Here is a 17103-nt window from a genome sequence, read left to right on the forward strand (position 1 = left end):
ATACGCGTCCTGTTGCTGTTGTTGCTGCTGTTGCGTGGCACTCGCCTGTTGGCTGCCCGTCACATTGCCAGATTGGTTATTACCTTCTCTTTGCTTCACCTGGCCGGCGGATGAGCCATTTGTGCCGGCAGGACCATTGCTCCCGTTGTTGGAACCGTTGTGTTGCTGATGTGGCGGCGAGGGCGCTCCGTGATGGTGCCCAAGCATCACCGTCGGCTTGATGTCGCACGAGCTCGCACCGGACGCGCCTAGCGCGTCTTGATGGTGCATAAATGCGCCCATTACCGCCGCGTGAGCGACCGCCGCTTGATACTCGCTGGTAGTACCACCGCCCAATCCGGAGAGAGGATTACCGCTGTTATTATTATTGGCGCTCGTGGAATTGTTGTTATTCGTGCTGGAGGTTGTGCTGGCGGTTATGCTATCAGGCGTAGCGTCCTTGGGCGGTGTTGGCGGAAAGGAGAAGAGATGGTGACCGCCGCCACCGTGACTCGATAAACTTCCAGTGGTGGGCGGCAGCGAGGATCCAAGGGGACTCTGTGGCTTCTCGTCGTTCACAGCGCCGCCCGTGGTCGTCGTCGCGGGGAATCCCCAGGGTGTCTTCGAGGTGTCCGCGCTGCTGCCGGAGAGCCATGGATGGAGAACCGAGCTATGGAAGTGCGGCCGGCAGACTTGGCTCACTGGACCGCTCGACACGCCGCTGCTCGACATCCTCGCTGAAAAACAAACGAAACGTAGAACATTAGACGGGATAACGTAATACACATGTAAATGCGACTAAATAATTATAAATATGTGTGAATTGTATCGATTGATTCAATCAGGAACATATTTTTTGACTCTAAGGAACATATGAATCATTGGAACCTACTAAAGTTTTTATTACGAGTAACTTTATTTTTTAAGAACTTTTCAAGTTCAAAACTGTGAAGATAAGACTAAAATTATTTACAAATTATTAGTAATTTAAAATGAGGACAAATCCCACAATTACTAAGACCTATATTTTCCATTTATGGATTAATATCTATAATTAAATAAATTCTCATCAACACACAACACACAAAGTTTAATATCCTGACATCACTGGCGAAATCATTACATGTTACAATACGGACGAGAGTAATATTTCACAATGCGGACGGAACTTTTTGTTCCTAATGTAAATAGGAATGAAAATAAGTATTTAAGGTATTGATCGTTCCAGCTATTAAAACAAGTTTTATTGCCACTGCTACCTGCCATAAATATTTTTAAAAATTCTGCCAGCTCTGAAGAGCTTGAACAGATGTCTTGCGAGCCTGCGATCGTGCTTCGCTCGGGAATCGCTTTATCTGAAAATGGTATAGCCACATGGAGTATAGATGCTGTCGTAGCAACGATCGTCGCGAGAAGGAAGAACCTGATTCACGTGCGTGCTCAGAATGATTGGATTTTATACCGATCGTAAAGGCCTAATTGCGACAGACGTCTTAATTAAGTACGAGGCCCACTCGCTTAGTACGCGGTATTATGGCTCTTCTTCCTCTTGTCTTTATAGCGAACGACGTGTATCATTCTTCGATTGAGTTTGAAACCATCATGATTCACTTTATACACAATAAGGCACTGAACTTAACTGAACCCACACGTAATTAATTCTTCATTAGCAATCTTAATTTCGTTATATGACACTAGGAACGTGTCCACCAGCGTGATGCCACGCCGATGAGAGATTGTGTTATATATGCGTACCGGCTAGACGACGCGCGTTCGTCCGTTTTATCGTGTTTATCGACAAGAAAGAGCGCTATGTAAATGTCGGATCGAGAAATAGTGTTGCTCGCCTGACGCTAATTGCGCTCCAAGTTCGAATTAGACCGCGTGTCGCATGTAGAAGTCGCGCGAGCGTAATGATTGCGATATCGCCGATAATTTTTTTCTCGTTAATGGCTGGTTTTTGTTTTAGACTCGTATTTTCCGTTTTTTTGATGTACGAATCATTGAAGAATGTAAAATAGAAGCCCAATATATTTTTTATCGAAACTGATTTTTTTTTTTTTTTTGAATTGAAATGGCTATGAAATTCTCGTGTGCTGACATATATTGTAAGATTTTTAGAGTAAATTGTCACTCTGAAAAATAAAACTTCACTCTTAAAGGATTTCTTATATAAGCAATAATCCATTACCTAAGTTTTAAATCATAAGCCGTAAGAAATCGGTTAATTACTACAATCAATGTGAAAAGAATAGTCGACTATAATTGATTAATTTTTTACGGCTTAAAACTTAAAGCTTAGATAATGATTTATTGAAGAAAGTCTATTAAAGATTGAAAATTGAGCTACTCTTTTCACAAAACTAACTTAATTTTTACTCTTTAAAATAAGATTCCACTGCAAAAAATTTAGAGAATAAACCACTATAATAACGATTATATCACTTTAATGAGAAGATAATTAACAGCCAAAAAATCTGGCGTGGTTACGATGTCTAAAATTAGAGTTATACTTGTGGGACAAAAATGAATGGGCAATTACGGCCATCCTGCGACGATACGGTCACCTCTCGTCATTAATGGCGGTACAGAGAGCTCATAACGCATCAAATTAATTAGCTTCGGTTATTATCTTACGACAACAATAATGTTGGCAACCACAACCACGACGACGACGATGACGACCACCACGACGACTAATTAACCGATCCCCATCTTTCGCCGTCAGCCAGGAAAGTGCAGCGTTCTTAATATCCGTGCAAATTTGCGGATGCACATTGTTGCCAGCGAATATCAAAATGTGCATGCGACGCATGCAAACCTGCTTACTTGGCCCAAGTGGCCGATCGATATATCGACTTGGTTCTTGCTAACAACGCCCGCTCCACCACCTTCACGGCATACGCTGATAACAAGATGATGTTTTGCCAAACCGCGCTTCGTCTTGTCTCCCACCCTGTCTTCTGACTATCCCTCGAATTATGGACATTAATTTTGAACTCTGAGCTCACGTTACGAGAACTCCGCGTTACGAGAACTCCCACACTTCGCACAAACGTCGAGAAAGAAACTTTCAAAATCGCATTTCTATCGCAAATGTATTTGGAACACACGGAAATAACATAGAATAGAAATTTCCTGGTTTTTAATACAATTGCAAATTGATTATCTGTAGCGTAAAAGCACGTCTGACAGAATATAAACGAAACGTTGATATATCGCACGTTACAAATGGCGGCGGCATCTGCGGAAAGACGTTGTCTAAATTTAGAGAAGCGCGAAACACAATATTACGAATACAGCGAGAGGCGAGATGAGCAGCTGCGGCTCTGTAATTAATCGGAGCCAACGATGGCCTGTCTGTAATTGGATCCGCTGCATCGCGGCGCAGTCGCAATGAAAAGTAAACAAGCTCTACGTATAGCTTTCGAATTCTCAATTATTTCATTATACCTTGATATTCATTCTAATAATGTTATGCAAGCTCTGTATGTTACTTTTTATAATAGCATGCTAACGTGATTTTATTTCCTCTAATTATTCAAGACATATCCGAGCATTATTATTATTGATATTTCTGTTCACGTTGCCTTGCATTTTTTTATGAAATCTTTACTTTCTCTTTTTTTCAACGTCTGAATATGTATATACTTATCTCGTTTTAATAACAATGTTTGAGATTTCAAGCAACACGAACAGATTTGAAGCCTTACGTTCATGTTATTAGACATCAGTGCGAGATTTCGGACGAAACAAAGAATAAATCACATTTAAACAATTCGATCACGTGACCAATGCGTTTGCTCAATTCTTTCTTCATCCAAAAGTCCTATGACCAATTTCTAGTAGACACAAGGCTCAATAGGTTGTAATAGTTTGAGATAAAATATCACTAACAGAATTCAAAGTCGGTCTCATGTCAGAGTCATTCTGATCGTCGCGACGAGCAAGATGGGAATCGAAGATAAAGACGGACTGGTAGCGACGAGAAATGACAGCAGACAGAGAAGAACACTTCGCACTTTCGACGCAATAAAAACTTCCATGCTGAGCGATATTTATCGCTCTTTCCGACCCTCCTCTTCGTGTACGCTTCCCTCGTCACAACTCCGTTTTTACAGGATTTCACGGGACTTTTTGTCTGGCTCTCCGCCCTGCAGCATGCGACTCTTCTGTTTCATTCTCTTCCGTTATCTTTGCCTGTGTCGTCTTTGTCCTACTATAGTATAACTCGCTAATTGACCAATGAAGTAATCATCGAGAACAGGCTTTCTAATAATAAGCTATATCTATAAGCTTTAAGGGGATGCTGGAGTGTCCAAAGTATCGAGATATTACAGTCATATGAAAATCTCCGAATTGACTGAACGGAATCAAAAAGTCTTTTACAGAATTTAAGTAAATGCAAAGTTAGGAGGTAAGGCACTAGACTTTACACTAAAATCGAAAAAAAAAACTTATATTTTTTCAATTCTTCGTAGAACTGACGTAAATGTTTTCAATAATACAAAAGAATAAATATAGTAGACTAATGACAGTCAGCAATGACAAACGACGCAATTATTTAATGGACAATCAATAATCAGATATTGGATTGATGTCTTCTTTATTTTGAACGTTTCGATTCTCTTTGGAGTTCTCCTCAGCAAGAATGATACAAGTATAATTAGCTCACATGTCCTGTTGCTGACTCTCATTAGCCTACTATATTTATCCTTTTGTATTGTTTAAAATTCGAGAGTCCTAATATAATTATTGTTGTTGTAAATGTTTTCTTAATACAAAAATTTTATAGCTCATATGGACTAAACGACGTTGCACCATCCATCGGATTATGTGGACGAATAATACTAAGTTTATAAAATTAAAAGCTTAAAAAAAGATTTGCAAATTGTATATACGTATGCTTAGCGAAGACTCGGAATGGTAAACAAAACAGTAATTGTGTCTAGCAGTAAGTAGTCTCTTGCAAGACATGGTGTTGTAACATGTTAGATAAGGATGCGTTTGAGTGAGAAACAGAATAATGTGAACAGAAATGAATTAAAGATATCACTATTATCGACATTTTTAATTTGGAATTAACTGTACCTGCTATCGATATCAATCAAATTTAACTTCAGCATCCCCTTAAGTCTTAAGCTATAAGAAACTGATCAATCAAATATGAAAAGAATAATCAACTATAATTGGTCGATTATTCTTCCCACATACGACTATGATTGGTCAGTTTCTTATGGTTTAAAGCTTAGGTAATATCTTATTATAAAAAACTCATAATGTTCAGTATCGTTTAAATTTCTCAAAGATACAAACACGAAATACGAATGCAGCCTTATTAAAGATCCCCTTATTAAAAGATCACCGATTAAAACAACGTCATAAATTACGTTTACTGTAAGCGGCAGCTATACATTTTCGACGGATATAATTTCCTCGCTTCATGAGAGCCACGTCGAGCCATGGATCGTCCAGAATAACGTTTCCATTCACTCTCGTGGCTCCGCTTTTATGAACCTAGCCGCCAGTTTTCACACGCGCAATAATCGCGCTCCATAAATCGCTCCACGCTGTTCAGTGGTATTCGAAAACTTGGCAGCATGTCACAATAAAGTAACGTCATTTGTTGAAACAGGAGGAAAAAAGAAGACATAAACGAATTTTATTATTATGCTATGTAGATCTCGAGGAATTTTTTTGAGCATCCATTAGCAAGGCGCTCATTGAGAAACGAATCCCATCTAATATTCCGCCGGCTTTCTTTCTCAATCACGAATCCGTTTTTGTGCTATTAAAACAGGATTGTCCTTCGATCGGACCAAAAAATACCAGGTCCAAAAGGAGGTCTACAGTATCCATGTACAATTACGAATACAGTCTGCCGTATATTAACGATGACATTATGCTAACAATATCGATTTTCTCCGCAATCTGTTCTATTCTAACGTATCAAATTTCAACTCACGATTAAGTCAATCGGACAGCTGAGGAGAATGGGAAATCGCAGATCGTTTTCGAGGCTTGGGACGGGTAAAGCCGTTCAGAAAATATATTTTCTGCTTTGCTCCACTGTTAGTCGCGTCGTTAAATTTTAGATATTCGCTTCTCGCGATATTATCCGATCGGCTGATTCCTAGATAATAACCGGAGGATTTTGCACGGTATAACGCCATTCAGCGCATCATGAATATTCATGAAAAATCCATGGATATGGTCACTGTTATATCGCGCAAACGAAATCGACACAACTACAGATAACGCATTCGGTCTCCTAATTGTATATACATTTGTATTTTTTTTCATCGGCAATACGCCACAGCGTACATCCGATCGTCGTAAAATTTCTGGTGATATTTGTAAATTTTTTGTCCGAAAAAAAAAAACGGGTCGCGCCACGGGCCACGCAAATTTGCATCCTATCGCTCGAGATTTAATAAGATCGCTCCGAGCGATCGGGCCGATCATTTTGGGGTTCGGACTCCGTTCTCTCTTACTTTAGCGTACTTTAAATTCGCTCGTCACGGAGCAAGCGATACGCGCGATAACGTCAGAGACGACCCACGCCTAAGAAGCGATCAAGATCGGTTCGATTAATCGCTTACTCGATCGCTCGAGCCGAGCGTGGATGATTCAGGTGCGACCGCGTCCACGCCCACGCGTTCTGCGAGTATGCGTGTCACGAGTATCCCGTGTTACTTGCCGAGAACAGGCGACATTCCGTAATAAATTAATATGATAATCGATACCGTCGTCGCGGAGCTCAGAACTAACGACGAACCGGAAATAAATCGAGTTCACGGCGCACCTGCGAAACATTGTCAGCGTGCAGTTTTTTTTTCGTTTTTTTTCTCCTCCCCCTCTCCCCTTTTTGCATTATGAAAATCCGTCTCACGGAAAAAACTAGTGACTATTACATAACCAATACGCAATTCAATCGCGTCGATTTACATTCATGTTGCTACGATTGCGAACAAAGATCAAAACCAAATGTGAAAGCCGCGAAAATCATTTTCCGACAAAAAAAAACGATAAATTCAATAGAAAAAACAACGACGATGCATCTTTAGACTCGTAAATATATTCTACTAATTATGAACAATTTCTTTGTTCTCACACTTTCTTTGTAATTTGATTTATGTAATTCAGTTTGATTTGTATCTTATGACGACTATTAAGATGAAAGATATCATTAGTAATGTGGTAATACATTAAAGCGGAAACGTTTACTTTACGGGAAACATAATAATATGATCAGAATCGTAAAATATTATACAATTGTTTGATCGTTAAATGTTTAGTTTCTTTTATTGCAATTGTCGAATATAGAACGGATGAACAAATTGGTCATTGAATTTCTCGGTTATTTATTTTCATGTTTTATTTTATACGCTTATTTTCACTATCTATTTCCTATACTTATCTTCAGCGGATATTTTTAACCTACATAATAGCAAAATATCATGATTATTCTCCAAACGAAGTAAATAGGTGTAGATAAAGTAACACGGTCCGCTTATCATTATTGCCCCCTGCATTTCTTTCCATCGGTTTTAGCGAAATATATTCCGAGGTGAGGGGAGTATATTTCCATAAAAAAAAAAACTCCCGCGAAGCTTCTATTCTCCAGATAACGAATAATTTGCAAATGCGCGCTAGCATACGCCAGCGCAAAACTTCGTCCTCGCAAATATCTATGTTTATCTCGTGAACGGACACGATGCGAGATCTCTCTCTCTCTCTCTCTCTCTCTCTCTCTCTCTCTTTCTCTCTCTCCCTTTTGCTCGTTTGTATCATACACAAAAGCGAGTACTCCAAATAATTAACCACGCCCGAAAGAGCGCGCGCAGACGCTCACACTTCATTTTTGTGTGAGACACGAAAGACACAAAGAGAGAGAGCGCAAAAGAGGCGATCTCAAAGAATCAAAAGGATTCAAAGCACCGACGGGTCTGAAAGGACGACTCGTCGTATCGTATCAGGAAGCGCGCTTTATTTCCCGGCCATTTGCCTTCGACGTCGTCGTGTCCCGTCCCGGATCCGCCGTCGGGTTCAAAAGAGACGCGAAATCGAGATGCAGTGAGATTCAAGCGCGACCAAAGTCGTTACCGCGTTGATTTTATTAATGAAGAAATATCCCGGAGCGATTCTGCTGAAAATTACCAGGCGTATCTCGAGCGTTTCCGAGGCGAGGAAGAGAGTCTTCGAGCTAACGCCTGCTTCATTACCATGAGATAGTAATTAATTATTTGCTCGGAGAATTAAGACTTATTTTCGTAACGCGGATCTGTAAAGCGGCAGTTCATTACCGTCTCATGAAAAGAATTTCCTTTTGAAAAATATATTTTATAATAAATGATTTGCGTCGAAACGATTTGCGGCAAACTTAAAATCTGATACACAATTGAAAAGCACAAGCAATAAGAATAACAGGATAACATTGCCACAAAATTGGAAGTCGGAGAAATTGAGAATGATCAGAGAAATCAAGGTAAAATTATCTAAAATTTTAATTCTTAACTTTAAAGAAGTTTGATATGCGTACATTATATTTGCACATTTTGGAATACTACTAACTTAATCAAAAATGCAAACAATGTCAGCAACATTAATTATGGCTATGTTAAATTGTTCCCTTAATAAAATATTTGTGAGTTTCCAAATCAGAACGAATAAAGTTCAAAAAATTCTTAAATATCATTCATCAAAGTCAGAGAAAATCATGAAATTTTGTCTGGAAAGGGAAAAGATACCAAATTTTAAGATAAGGATTTAATGACAAATGTGAACAGGGAATCTCTTTTAATGAACACATTTCTAAATATATTTGTTTCTGATCAATTAAAATCTGTTATTTTTTGTTCCTGTTGTCTGTGCTTTTCAATTGTGTCTCAGACTTAAAGTAATATTTTTATTTGTATTGTTATAAGTAAAAAATATGAATAGCAAGGAGGTAACAAAAAATCACGGAATCTCGATGTGGATAAGATCATAATTTTTTTTAAGTGCCAGACTCCTTCAATGACTGTAGCTCCAATTAGTATCACTAATAAGAGATGATACGCTTAAATATCGCCTCGGTTGCAAAACATCCATCACGCGTTACTTTTGCGTGGCAACCTCGTTAACCGTGAACGCACGCGCGCGCGCGCTCGTATGCGATAAGCATTGTTATCGCAAATGTCGACAAGGACGAGGAGTCGCTCCGCTGAATTCCATTTTTCGAAAGAGAGATTCTCCGATGGAAACTCGCTCGTCATTATCCTCGCGGTTAGCGAGGGCCAATTATCGCCCGTAACAACGACGGCGAGACGCACGCAATCTCTAACTCGTTAACGATTCTCGCGCGAATGACTTTCGTTAGGAGATTCGCGGCACTGGGAGAATCACAGGGACCAGTTAAGGGGCCAGGAATGGCCCGAAAGTATCCCACGGGTAAGGAATCCCCCTCCGTTGCTGCAGGAGCTCGCGCGCGCCTTATAATATAATCCCGATACGTGCACGAAATTCCCGTAGAAAATAACGTCTCATTTCATGTCGGGCGCCCCCAGCAGCTTTCGCGTAATAACATGCAATTTCACCCCGTATCCTCCCATCTGATCAAACTCCCTCTCTCTTTCTTTCTTTCTTTCTTTCATTCTCTTTCGATCGCAAAAGGCGCCCGAGTAAGTGTACTCAGGCGAAAAATATGTGGCCTAAGAGAATGTAAGTAGAAATTCATTCCACGAAATTGAATTCCCGTTTCGTGAAGAGTTCGATGTTGAAGTCAAAGCTCGACCGCGGTAGTCGCGAAACTCTTTGTCATTTTTATGGAATAAGATATAATTTTTCAAAGATTATTTCTCACTTATTATCTACAATATATGGGGAGAGAATATTGTTTAAACATCGCGCATCGGTGAGAATTAATCGGCGTTGATAGAATCGGTCCTAAAATCTATCTTAAACTCCCGAAGCACGGAGGAAACGGAGGCGGACAATATACCGAGATGCGGAGCTACCTCAGAGAGCGGAGGAATCACACTATGTCTGTGTCTGAGGTGAGAGGAGAGAACTACGGAGGGAACGAAACGCGGCGACGAGGAGGAAGATTGATCGCGGTGAAGCTGCATCTGCTACGATGAACTAGACAGAGAGAAAGAGAAAGAGAGATAGAGAGGGGAAGGGAAGAGGGGGAGAGAGAGAGAGAGAGAGAGAGAGAGAAACGACGGGAGAGAGCGACGGAGAGACCCTTCGGGAGAGGCTCCGCCTTCAGCTGGCGTGTGCATTTGCGCAAGATGGCGCCGGTCGGTCGGTGTGTGCCGCGGTTGCACACATTTTGCACACCGGAGCAACGCGCGCAAACCAACGCTGCTGACCGGCCACGTTCCGACCCGAACAACGCTCTTCTCCTTCGTCGTCGTCATCGTCGTCGTCATCGTCGTCGACGACGACGAGGGATCCGCGCATGGCGGGGAAGAAAGAGGAACATGGCGAAGAAGGGACAAGACTTAACTTGTAAAAGAGATAGAAAGCGAAAGAGATAGAGAGAGAAAAGAGAGCCTCCCGCGTGGCCCCGCAATTACGTATGCACCTCTCTCAGACCCCGCGGGCTTTGCGGTTGGCTGCGCTTCCTTCCTGTCTGTGCCGCAACCACTGTGTATTATGCATCCCGCTCTCCGTGCGCGTCCGCCTATCTTGTTTATTTATTTTTTTCCTCTTTTAACATCACTTCTCGCTGTCCCATCTTTTTCTCCCCCTCCGTTCTCTTCTTCGTTTTCTTCTTCTTTGTTTTTTTCTAGTCTAAACGCTATATAGCTCCGTCGGAGGAAATATTCAGACTTCGGCATCAAGCGTGAAAACGTCTCGCGAATATAAGAATAGATACTCTGTTTTGTTAGTGAGAGCTCAAGTTAAATGATTCTGGATTATGCAAGCCTGTATATTCTTATATATTATATTCACTCGTAAATATTATAGTTTTATTTTTAAGAAAAACAATTATTTATAAAAAAAAAGTATAATTTTTATAAATATAAAAGTATAAGTTATTCCACTAATTTCGGATTAAATTGTCAAAACACTGTTAATAAGATCGATCACTTTGAAACATTGAACGTTCATTAGCTGTCAACATTTTTCCGCCCTACTCATCAGCGGCTGTCAAAACTCGGGACACGCTCAGACGAGGTTTGAATTTTCCGACGCGGTCTAAAGCGACGCAAATCAAAGGCGACCGACCGCTCGTCGAGTCAAACGACGGATTTTTGTCGGCGGCAAGAGAAATCGCTAACGCACGGATGCTGCCGACAAGAGCAGTCAGAAGTCGCAAGAAATTCCGCGCTTTTTCCACGTCGTCTCGACATACAATCGGACAGTAGATTTGATTCTGATTAGGGCCGTTGTTTTTTGGAGGCCACGAGCTAACAGAGGACCGAGTATGATCCATACGTCGGCACGAATCAGGGGTATCGCCTTCCAGGGCCTCAAGATTTGGCCCGGCTGTATCGTATTTCTTCCTCACGCACTTTTTGGCCTTTTGGCCTTCCCTCTCGTTTCTCTCTCGTCCATGTCTCCGTCATCTGTCCTCCATCTTCTCTCTTTTCCCTTCCTCTTATTGTGGGTTTTCCTCAACGCGTTGAAGAACGTCGAATGACACGCTGGCTTCGTCCTTCTTCATCTTCTCTTTTTTTTCTCCTTTCTTGTCTCCTTTTCTCGTTCTTCTAACTTACACCTATATTTTTCTACCTACGCTGTGCTTTTTCATGCTTGGCCAACGGCGAGGAACCGAAGGAGCTGTAGAGATTACGTATATCTAGAATGTACACACTATCAGCCTAGCGCGCCTCTCCTCGAAAAGACTCTCTTTTTCTCTTGCGTGACGCCGTGAAATCTTTTCTCGCGTGGAATTTAAGAGCATAGAGTTAGAAACCGAGAGGAACGATCTGCGTGTGTATATCTAGTTATTGACTAAATACATGGAGTAATAGAAAATTTCGTTCACGCATTTAACAGCATATTGAAAGTGAAACTGAAAGTCCGGAATAAATCTTGTTGAGAGAAGAACAGAAATTAAAACTTGATTGAAATAATTAAATACAGTTTCAAAGAAAGATATTATTAGCTTTTGCTTATTTTGTTTTATCCCAACAGTTTCATTATCATCATTATCATCATCATTATTATTATTATTATTATTTATTAAGCAATAATTAAAATTATATAAAGTAAATGCTAAATAAAATTGTAAGCAAAAAAGCTTCTTTTCTACATTTGCGAAATTGTTCATATAATCGTTTTTGAGACATCACATTTGCGATTTTCTCTCATTATAAACTTCATCTATTCTCTTTTTCATGTTTAATTATATTTTTTATCTTCTCCCCTGCGCGTAACCGTGTTAGTCAAGTGTTGCTTCTTTTACATTATTCCCTAAGATGACTTCCTTTTTATGGACAACTAATCACACATTTCCTGCGTTTACGTTTCTTCTTTATATACACCATCGCCGGTAACCACGCTAATCGTCCTTGCTTCTTGCCGCGCGTCTCTGCTTCTCACTGTCATTCACGCTAGAGAAGTAGCAAGGGTTGTGCTTGAAACGGAAAGTCATTTGCCTGGCGAGAATCGAGAGGACGTATAGGCCACGAGCGTGTTAAGTGTGCGGGACATGAGAAAAGACGGCGCGTGGGTATACAATAACACGCACTTGCGTGCTCGAAAGTGCAGGTTTGAGAGCGTCTCGAGGGCGCTTCGCGCCGCCTGCATTCGGGGATCTGCTCGAGATGGATTAGCGCTAAGAAACTGTCCCAATAGCATGTTATGGTTGTCACTCTGCCCGGGCCTCCCAGTGGTACAATGTCACGCGCCTATCAGCCACGGTAGAAATTTAATTATCGAGGCAGGTATCTAGCCGAAGGGGGAGGAGCGAAATGGCGATGCATCAAGGGAGACATTCGATGTCGCTGATAGCCTCGGAGACGCCTCGTTAATTAAATATAGAAATTCTAATTAATGAGTAGTGCTCGCAAAAAGGTGACTGTTCGACGGTCGTTGACCCAACTGTATCGTGAAACACGCGAGAAGTAAACGAGTACTTTTATCAGAGCTAACGTGATGTTATAAATGCTTTAAAGCATTCATTGATCGATCAATTGGTAAAATTCTTTCTCTTACTGCAATCAAATGCTTCAAAAGCTTCAAAGCTTTTGTGATTTTATCCGCACTCAGATTCACCTAAAGAATTTCGTTTCTTTATGAGAATTAATGCCGCTTCAATGGTATATTGTTTTTTTTTTCATAATATTTAAATTCATAAGCTGATGTATTCGAGAAGTGCGCTATCAGCGCTATTTGTCACTCTGTCTTTATTGTTCATTAGAAACAAGGATAGAATGATGCAACAACGCTGATAGTGCTGCTCAAACGCAACTTTAAAGCCTGTTCTAGAATATATTTTTTGTTTCCTGTATCTTGCCTTTTTGCTTCTTTGCTATCCCTTTCCTTTTTGCTATCCCGTTTTTCGTTTTCTGTTGCTCGAGGTAAATGTTAACGAACTTCAGAAGAAACAGAAAACACATCAAAAAATATAATTGATAAAACGATCACAAAGAAAAAAAAAGCAAAAGAGGTAAAAAACAAGAAACAGGAAACAAACAGCACATTATAGAATAGTCATAACGCATGCAGAAAACATGAATCTTTGTGACAAACTATATTGCCGTAATCGGAGGCTTCTATTGTACACGCATCGGAATCTTTAAGATAAATTTCAATCGATAACGCTACAAAGTGGCTCGAAGATTATACGTATTATCCTCTTAATAGCCGCAAGGTATACGCCGCTAAAAAAAAAGACAAAACCCTTTCTCGAGAGTCTTCGCTTCTTTTGATTTTAACCTCGCGAAATCTTCAAAGAAAATGGCAAGCAATCGGTCGTTGAACCGCAACGACAGTTGCTCAAGAAGGAAAAACAGAGAGAAAAACGAGTTCTAAAAAAATAAAAAAAAAAGAGAGATAAGAAGTATAAACGATTAAAACGAGAGAATGGTGTGTGTGTGTGTGTGTATGTGTGTGTGTGTGTGTGTGTGTGTGTGTGTGTGTGTGTGTGTGTGTGTGTGTGTACTTACTGTGGGCGTAGTGGGCCGCAGCTGCGGGGTGATGCGCCGTCGGTCCGGTGTGAGGGTAGTAACCTCTGTAATCATTGCCGACCACTCCGGCCACCCCGGCACCCCCCGAAGGCGGCTCCAACCTAGGCGTCTCGTACCACGTCCTAGCGCTCGACTCGCTGCTCATGTCCATCGTGTCCAACGAGATCTTGGTACGTCGCGATTGCTCGCCGAAGAACGAGCAGGTGGAGGAATAACAGCGAGAAGAGGAGGCGTGAGAAGGGGGAGGAGAGAGAGGGATGGAAAATGGAATACAGTGAGAGAACGGGCGGCAGGTCGGAGAGGGAGATTAGGAATACTGCCAAAAGCGCCTCTCTTCCTTTTCCGTCGTCCTCGCGACGCCCAGTGGGATCATAGGTAATCTTGGTCTGATTTGCTGAGCGAAAGAAACTTCCTTCCTAACCTCCGTCCTGCAAAATCAAATAACATGGATTAGTTCTTCAGTCGCTCCTCGATTGGTCGTTAATTTCGATCGATCATTTTTTATTTCTCGTTATAATCCTTCTATTGCGCGGCGAAAAACGTGTCCGAGATAGTCAGTGAACCACAAATGAATACATTTAACCCTCAACTATAGTTGTAAAAATCTATATCTAAGATCTAAAGCGTCCTATTTGAAATGCAGAAATAAATCTCTGGTGATTGCTAGAGAAAGGTCCAACAATTTTTTTACTTATAATTTAGAACTGTACTAGATTATATAATCGTCGTCAAAATATTCACTTTAATTCTAAATAATCCGTTGCTATAATTGAGGCTTAAGGTTCAATTTCACAATTCACAGTTAACTTATTTAATTTATTTCTCATCCCTTTCCAATTCTAGCATTAAAAAGAGATGAAGAATAAGTTAAACCTCGGTTAAGAGTTGTGAAACTGGGCCTTAGAAATTTGAACACGCGAAATTATTTTGCGCAACCTTTAGGAGTAAATTGTAACAATTGGAAGCGAGTTTTAACATCGATTTATACGATACAACTACTCTAGCAGTGAATATTATCCGTAAGATGCACGAGATATATTATATGCAAACATGAAATGAAGTTAATTGGAGTGTTTAGCCGAACGCGATCCACGCGATCCGCGCCGCATGGTGGGAAAATTCCGGCTCTATTAGCAATAAATAATTTCGCGATTTTGCACGGGCTTGTTAACTGGCTAGACTAGACACACGTGCGCATGATAATTAATTATAACATTCGCGAGAGCGGGTGATACGCGCGACCAGGTTGACTTAATAAGACGCTGTCAAATTCGAAAATTATTACTGTACTAATTAATCGATCTATATAACCCGATTTCATACCGGAGGGAATAACGTCCGGCTAATATCTCCGACACGTCATTTCAATAAAGCCGTCGCTCGATGGCTTTCTCGGATTCTGGGCGCAATCGTGTAACCGCAATACACGAATGTACGGGATAATGAACAACTTTATAACGTGCACGACGACAAGCTACGCCCGTTCGTTCGCACAGCGCCGCACCGATTTCCATGCGTATCCTTACCGGCTTTCCGATATCGCCCTTGTCGCGTAAAAGGAAGAACGGCGTGTCATGAACCGGGCGGACACGCATGTAGTAAATTAATACCGAAACACGAGACACTTCAATGATTCTTTCATCGCTTACAAGCTACATAATGCGCCGCCTGTTTTGAAAGACGTCTTTCTCCCCTCTTTTTTTTTCCTCTCCTTCTCGATCGCGAATCGGACGCGAAAATGAACAAGACGCGAGATGATTCGTGAACGATCGGAACGAAACCATCACGCTTCATCCGGCTGAAAACTGAAGGCAACTGAAGATAGAAAAGAGGACACTGACGTTTTCACTGTAAATTTATTCGATATTTACAACATAAATACAAATAACTAAATAGGCCAAAATTCTCACGACCGTTTGTAAGCAATTAAATTTTTTTTAATTGCTTACAAACGGTCGTGAGAATAATTATTAAACCAAAGCAGTTTTCTATGATTTCTAGGATTCTTTGATTTAAGCAGAATGTCTTTAAGATTTCAAAATTGATATATAAACTTTCAGATCTATTTCCGTGGACGTTGTGTCGCAAACCTTTCCGATCAAAGTGCTAGATTCTTACTTACGTAAGAAAGGAATTTTAATAGAAATCCTATTCAATATCGTAGGTTCAATAAAAGCAGAGGAAATGCACGAAAAACAGACTTACCCCGATTGAATTGGTGCAACGCGTCGAATTTCGATAATCGATCAGCGAGATCTACAATAATTGGTCCTGATCAGCGCTTCAATACGAACATACTGAGTATCAACGATTGACGATCAAATACTCGAAATGATTTATCAATCAGCTTATGGACGATCAAGGTCATCGATGACGCAATCGAGACAGGTTGGTTTAATTACCCAATCCAGATAGAGGAGCGCAAGAGGAAAAGGGACAGTCAGAAGAGAGGCGGGCCGTCAGAAGAGACGAAGAAATGTGACTGGGATTCTTATCGAGAGACATGTTTTCGGAAATATTAAATAATTATCTTTGCTAGATCCGTCAGAGAATTTTTACTGTCGCGAGAACTAAAAACACCCGCGCGCGCATTCGCGCTCCGGTGAAAAAATATCCTCGTGAAACCGGTTACGCCGGTTAACAGGTTTCATTTTCAGTTGAAGTCGCAAAATAGTGAATCTTTCGACGCGCAAAAAGAACAAGGCGGTAGTAATAATGTTAGTTATTTCGACAAATTCGAACATAATATTATATTTCTTTCCTCTTTTGGGGTTTTGGTGCTAAAAATCACTTTCGTTCAAAGCAAATAAAACACTCGAAAACAATGCGCGATAAGATACACGAAAAAGCATGTACCTCGATAAGATTGATAACCTTACGGAATGCGACACGCATATCCGATTAATTTTGATTGCCAGGCCATCGAGATTCTTATGTCGTTATTGTTATTATATTATAATATATGATATACACACACACACATATATATATATATATA

At 40.7% G+C, this 17103-nt stretch overlaps 1 protein-coding gene across 1 annotated transcript in view; it reads right to left on the reverse strand.

Moving 5' to 3' along the window:
* Nucleotides 1-17103, reverse strand: part of LOC108688500 (GATA-binding factor C-like) — a 94630-nt gene that overhangs the window by 70042 nt on the left and 7485 nt on the right. The window contains exons 2-3 of the mRNA XM_018194788.1: nucleotides 14085-14533; nucleotides 84-716 (exon numbers count right to left, since the gene is read on the reverse strand). Of these exons, the coding sequence (XP_018050277.1) occupies nucleotides 84-716; nucleotides 14085-14256 (805 nt within the window). The 5' untranslated portion in view covers nucleotides 14257-14533. The remainder of the gene's footprint in view (nucleotides 1-83; nucleotides 717-14084; nucleotides 14534-17103) is intronic.

This window comes from Atta colombica, unplaced genomic scaffold (assembly GCF_001594045.1).
Source record: "Atta colombica isolate Treedump-2 unplaced genomic scaffold, Acol1.0 scaffold233, whole genome shotgun sequence".
Taxonomy (NCBI): Eukaryota; Metazoa; Arthropoda; class Insecta; order Hymenoptera; family Formicidae; genus Atta; species Atta colombica.